General features: G+C 44.0%; 1 protein-coding gene across 1 annotated transcript; it reads right to left on the bottom strand.

Annotated features, from left to right (window-relative positions):
• Nucleotides 1-5,885: 5,885 nt before the first annotated feature.
• On the bottom strand, nucleotides 5,886-6,510 carry LOC120862207 (interferon alpha-H-like). Its single transcript, XM_040238334.1, has one exon. The coding sequence runs from the start codon at nucleotides 6,466-6,468 to the stop codon at nucleotides 5,899-5,901; it is 570 nt and encodes a 189-aa protein (XP_040094268.1). The 5' UTR covers nucleotides 6,469-6,510; the 3' UTR covers nucleotides 5,886-5,898.
• Between the last annotated feature and the right edge of the window lie 106 nt (nucleotides 6,511-6,616).

Here is a 6,616-nt window from a genome sequence, read left to right as displayed (position 1 = left end):
GGGGAAAGCGAAGTCTTTTCTGTCCTGCAGACAGAAGCGAGGGGAGAGCCTGCTCATTTGGCCCAGGAGCCTGAGGTTCTGGCTGCCAACCAGCACGTGGTTCTGAGACAGGTGACAGCCCAGGGATCCTCCCGGGCCATAGCTGACCAGCACCAGGGCCATGAGTAGAGAGAGTACGAAGGCCATGGGGAAGATGCGGCTGCTGCTGGGCTGGCTGAGACGGCGTCTGGTGGAACCTTGAGGTAGGTTCTCTGATGCCAGGCTTTCTAAGCGAGGCCATTAAATAGGGAACACAGTAATTTTCATTTTCTACTTATTTCTATACACTTTCACTTCCTTTTTTGATTTTCATTTATGTATTCACAATATGATCAAATAAAATGACATCAATCTAAACTATTATTTTTACTTACTTCTTAATAACTTCAAATATACCCATCCAAATAGATGTTTATCAATCAAACAAGAAAGGTCTTTGTCTATACATTATTGCTGTTTGTCTCTCATGCATAAATGTTGCTCTCCTCTTATCCGTGAACACATCTGTAGCCCTCATATTAGGCTCCTTTCTTCTCTCTTACTTTACATGGGAATACAGGCTCTCTCAGCTCTGTGGTTTCTGTATTTATTTAGGGATTTACCAGATCACTCTGGCAATTAAGTTCTTCGAAACAAATGATGAGTTTTCTCGAGTGTTTGATTTAGAGAAGAGGCTGATTATTATGAGTCCACGAACTTGTCCCATGTTTCTCTTTCTTCTAGAACCCATTCCTACAGGTCCATGTGGTTGTGCTTCAGGGAACCTGAGGTCAGGACTGTTACAGATATCATCATTTTTTTCCACTGTTTTCTTACTGGAGACTTGTCGTCCTCCACAGACTGGGCCAATACTCCCACCAGAATCTTGGTTCTTCTCAGAGAACATTGGAGAGGAGACTCTAAATCCAGGATAATTGTATTTCCCAGCAGCACCTCACTCACAAGGAAGAGATCACATGGAGCCTCCCCCTGTCCTCTGGAGTGACTGAGTCTCTTCCTCACCTTCTGGCCTCCCTCCCTGTGGACAGGCTCACCACATCCTGTGGACTCAAACATCCCCTTTCTGTGGAGGGCTTGTTGATTTGTTGGGAGAATAAATCATCTTCCTGAACCCCCATCCTCTCCCCTGCAGTGTTTGTGTGAAGAACCCTAGTTCTCGGTGGTGACCTCCTCTTCTCCTGACCCGTGTCTCCAGATGTCCAAAGTGTCAGCAGTGCTCAGATACTGAGAGCAAATATGTATTTGTGCAAGTTGGTAGAGGAATTTCCAACGGCAATTATTTTGCTTTTAGTAGATAAATATTATCTGCGTTGCCAAGTATAGTTTTATTATTCAATCCTTTTACTTAAACTGTTCAAGACTTGTTCTGGTTAGAGTTTCTGAGTTGGAAGAAGGAGATTCAGGGATGGTGTTGTCTCTCACTGGAAGCTTATGGCACAGAATCTAGTGAGTTATAGTTGTTCATTCAGGCAGTTGATTCCACTGGGCATCTCTGTTCCTCTGTTTCTTTCTCCCTCTGAGAATTCAGGATGGTGAGAGCCAGACTACTCGTTCAGGGAGAAATAGCCTTCTTTCCTTTACTTGAGTGTAATTTTTTACTTAAAGTTTCTACACTCATTTAGTGACTTAGTGGTCAGGATTTGTCTTGCTGCTTCTGCTCTGGTTCTAATTCACGTTGAGGTAAGAAGAATAAAGCAAGAAAGGCAGAGAGAGGGGCTGTAGCTCTATCATTTCAAGACCTTAGTTTTTTTGTTGTTGTTGTTTCCCTTTGACACTTTCCTAGAAAGTAAAAGTCCACAGTTGTTTTGTGGGCAAAGAGAAAACTAATGTATTCTGAATGTCTGAAAGAAGGGAAGTGGTTTTCCCCTGATAGAATGACTTATTCTGTGTTAGCAAATTCCGTACAGCACAGCTGGGGATGAGGCTGTGGCGGAGGGGAAGCATGAGGCCAGGATGACCAACACAAATGTTGGGGCATGGCTGCTTCTGACAGAAGCTCAACGAAGGCCAAATCCTGGGCCAATTGAGTGCCCTTTGCTTTGGAAAATCAGCTATCTCAGTTTTCTTTCAATTAATCCATGTAGGATTAGCTTCAGGAGAGAAGGAAGAAGTGAAACCCATCACCTAACAAGAGGTGAACAACTAGAATGCCAGTTGCTAGAACACTAATCCTCTTTGGCAGTGTCTTGGAGCCCAACCTTCCTGAGCATCTGCCTAGGTAACAAATTCGCTCAGGCAATGAGAAGATGCTTTGATAAAAACTAAAAGGAAATGGAAATAAATGATTCCAAAAGACTCTGATCTTATCAGGGAAATAGTAATTATGATATTAAAATAATCACTGAATTTTATTGCCTGCTACTAATGGACTAGCCACTTTCCAAGCTCTTTAGAATTTTAACTGAATCCTCTCATTAACTCTTAAGTCACACTTACTTATAATCCTGGAGAACAATATAAATCTAGACAAATGAGCTATTCCAGTAGCAGCAAAGATTCAAGGGCAAAACTTGGGGGCTTTGATTTGTCTGAAGGATCCCATTAAAAAAATAAAAGGAAGGGTGAAAATCAACATGACATTAAGGAACCAATGAAATAAGTGAGGAGAAGAATGAGATGACAAAGACTCCTTAATCCATTTCAAATGCCAAAGGGCCACTATCTATTGTTTTGTAGGGCCACAAGGTGTGGTCAGAAGTCAGCAGAACTAAGATTTAATTTAAATAGAGGAAATCACTATTAAGTAGTTAGAAGGGAATAGATTGTTCTGCCAGCTTAAAAAAAAGAAAAGCAGGTGTTTCCTCATTGTTTAGTGGTTAGGATCCAGCACTTTCACTGCTGTGACCTGATTTCAGTCCCTGATTGGGGAAGTCCGATCACACAAGCCACGTAGAAGGAAGTCTAAGCTTTTATGAGTGGTTTCTTCCTTGAAATAAGTGAAATAACTTTATTATCCCTACTAGAAGTAAGCCCTCTTTTCTATGTATTTTAAACTCTTGACCTTTCTTGTGAGTTTTAAGTACAAAGAAAAAGCATCCAACAGTTTCTCGCCACATGAGCTGTGACGTTTCTCCTTCAGGATGACAATGAAAACATCTTTCAGCATCAGGTTCTGCAGAATGAAGTCACTACTCACTGACCTCACGCCCTGATAGGAGTTCAGGAACGAGGCACTCTGTGCTCTGGGAAAACTGACACAGCAGGTCAGCAGAGAGTTAGATAATTTCCAGAGGAAATTTATGAACCCAATTTTGTAACTTCTCATGGGTAGAAAAGCTCTAAAATCTTTCAGAGACATCTGTTCCTCCTGATTCTCAGCCACATTCTCCCAAGATGTGAGCTTCTCTGCACGTCACCCCTTCACCACAATCACAAGCATACTGACCTCCCCGACATCCATGGAGCAGTCCCTTAGAGCAGAAGAGAGGCTGACCTCCAGCCTGTAGTCCTCAGCAAGTCCTCCTGAAAAAATGAACTCCCACAGCCTGCTGTTCTCATTCTAGAGGAGGACACCTGCATTGCTCACCTCCAGTCCAGATGGGTCATCCTGGTGTCGAGTCCAGTGAAGAACCTCTGCTCCTTGTTTTCCAGCTTCTGGTCAAGCTATGACTGTTGAGGAGGCCTGTGTGTGACAAAGAGGGAAAAACATAGGTGCTTCCTAGACAGAAGCGGTGAAGATTTTTCTCCTTAGCAGGGAGAGACTGGCTTGAATTGTGAAGTAAGCCTCAATGCCTTATGTAGTTATCTTTTTTTTCCCTAGAACAACTTATTAAATATCATTAAGTAATAGTATAGAATTGACATTGAAAAGTTATTTAGAAAATAATTTGTTAATAAAATGATACATTTACCAGTAATAAAGGAATGTTTTTTACTTGTTTTAGGACCCTAATCCTCAAGAAGGTTTCTATACCTCTCAATGTACTTTAAATGTCCTCTGAGGGGCTTCCCTGGTGGCTCAGTGGTGAGGAGTCTGGCTGCCAAGGCAGGTGACACACAGGACTCCATGTGGTCTGGAGGCTGTGGAGCCCGTGCACCACAGCCTTTGAGCCTGTGCTCTAGACCCCGGGACTGCCACTACCGAAGCCTGAGCGCCCTAGAGCCCAAGCTCCTCAATGAGAGAAGCTACTGCAATGAGAAGCCTGTGCACCTCCACTAGAGAGAAGCCCCACTTTGGGCAACTAGAGAAAAGTCCATGCAGCGACGAAGACCCAGTACAGTGAAAAATGAATAAATAAATTAAATTATATTAAAAAATGCCCCTCTGACTTTACATGTAGCTATATGTGCTATATGTCCGAACCGGGAAGAAGAGAAAGATGATTGATCCATCAAAGTCCTCCTTCAAAATTGCCTACATTAAATACACGAATTTCCACAAAGATCTTTGTTACTTTGAGAAATTGCGATCTCCCAGTCTGCACATTACTGACATATGTCCTGGGGGGATGTATCTGTCTCACTGTTAATGAATGTTCTAAAGGCCTGCCTGTGACGCTTTTATTCAAGCTCGTTTGATTTTGTCTCTCAAAGGTGCAAAGATATTGCCTCAGTGCAGCTCATCTGTGTTGTTCCATGTCCTGAGGCCCTGCCACTGTTCCAGGGAACACTTTACGCTTCTCTATTCTCCTTCCAAGTTCTGAAACTACTGCTGACTTTCAACTCCAAGTTTCCTGCGCTTTGGGCTTTTTGAGCAAGTGAGAATCCTGATCCAGGTAAGCTTCTCCTAGTGTAATCAGCACATGGAAGAGCCAGGCAGAGGCACAGAGGAGCCCCTGGAGTCTCCACCACTGTTCACTGTGGTGCAGGGTTCCTTCCCTCTATTTACTGTGTTTCTCTGAGAGGCTGGGCAGTCTGGGCCTGCAGTGCTTGGCAGGCAGAGCAGGTGAACTCATAAGGGAGTGCCTGACAAATCTAGAAGTTTCACTCAGGTTCTGCTTTCAGTTGGTGGCTTTGCAGTCTTAAAGGAAAATTGACAACCAGAAACCATAATGGAGAATGAAATAGCTATATGAATGAAGAGGACACCTTCATGCAGAGTGAATGAGGAGAGCATGCTGGGGATTCCTACACTGGGAGGAAGTGAATGACTGTGATATTTGAGTGCAAAGATAAGATATTTACCTGACCTCTCGCCAACTGACTACCATCTCTTCAAGCATCTCTACCACTTTCCAGGGAAAAAACTTCGACAAGCAACAAGAGGCAGAAAGCCCTTACCAAGAGTTCATCAAATCCTGAAGCATGGATTTTTTTGATCACTCCTTTTAGGTTACTTTCCTTTTGAAAAAAATCAGAGTTACAAAATGTATTGGAGTAGTTATGTTCACTTTGAGGTCCTCAGAGCAACAAACAACATAGGTAGAGCTTGTGGTTTTTTACTTCTAACATCCAAATCCTAAAGAGGGGTCAAGGATTTACAAAATGCATTTTTTTCATCAAGCTGCCATTCAGGCTTGGTGTTTTAGGGAAAAAAAACAAAGTAAGTTTTTTACAGTAAGAATTTAATGAGTGAAGAAAAGTCATAAACTAAATACAAAATATACATTTTCCCATAAATACACATATATAATATTATATCAACAAGATCATTTAAATATTTATAAATAGATAAATACTAAAATAGATAAATAATGGTCCAGGTAGTGAATAAGTAGATAGATCAGCTTTGGCATCTGTGAGGACCAAGTGCCTATAGAGTAGGACATAATGTCACTTAATATTTCAGGAAATATTTGACAAATTGAATCAATTCAGGCCATGATGACAGCAGAAATGAAAGTCTTCCACATGGCAGCGCAGGAGGAAGTGTGGTCTGTTGGTCCATGAGAATCATTTCTGTGTTGAACCAGGTGGGTGTCAGTCCTTGCTCCTGAATCTCTCCTGCAAGTTTGTTGAGGAAGAGAAGGCTCTCATGACTTCTGCTCTGACAACCTCCCAGGCACAAGGGCTGTGTCCCTTCTCTTGCAGATAGAGAGTGACTCTGTGGAAGTATTTCCTCACAGCCAGGCTGGAGTCCTCCTTGAGCAGGGGAGCCCCTCGCAGCCCCTCCTCCTGCCTGAGACAGGCCTGCAGGTCAGTGAGCTGCTGATCCAGTGCAGCGCGGAGCTTGTCCAGGAGGCTCTGGTCCCACATGGCGGCCGAGCCCTCTGTGCTGAAGAGCTGGAAGGTGTGCCGGGTCACCTCGTGGAGCACAGAGATGGCCTGAGCCTTCTGCAACTGGCTGCCACCCAGCACCTCCTGGGGGAATGTGAAGTCATTTCTGTCCTGCAGGCAGGAGGAAGGGGAGACCCTCCTCAGTTGTTGCAGGAGCATCAGGACCCTCCTGTTGGCCAGGCTGTGGGTGTGAGGCAGGTGGCAGCCCAGAGAGCAGATGGCGTTGCAGCTGAGCAGCAGCAGAGCCAGGAGTAAGGACCAGGCTGGGGCCATCGGGGACCTTGCAGATGCTTCTGGCCTGGGGCGGTGGGTGACTCTGTGAACCTGCTCTCTTTTTTCTCTGAAGACCTTCCTTCAGGCCTGTGTCTTAAGTAGGAGCCCATGGTTTCCATTTTCTGAAAGTTCCCTCTTGCTTTCTACT

The sequence above is a fragment of the Oryx dammah genome, unplaced genomic scaffold, assembly GCF_014754425.2.
Source record: "Oryx dammah isolate SB20612 unplaced genomic scaffold, SCBI_Odam_1.1 HiC_scaffold_1, whole genome shotgun sequence".
In the NCBI taxonomy this organism is placed as follows: Eukaryota; Metazoa; Chordata; class Mammalia; order Artiodactyla; family Bovidae; genus Oryx; species Oryx dammah.
Note: the sequence above shows the minus strand (reverse complement) of the source record. Positions and strands in the feature narration are given on the sequence as shown.

Excerpts from the sequence above, each read along its gene's own strand:
- LOC120862207 (XM_040238334.1), bottom strand. The coding sequence starts at position 6,468 with ATGGCCCCAGCCTGGTCCTTACTCCTGGCTCTGCTGCTGCTCAGCTGC.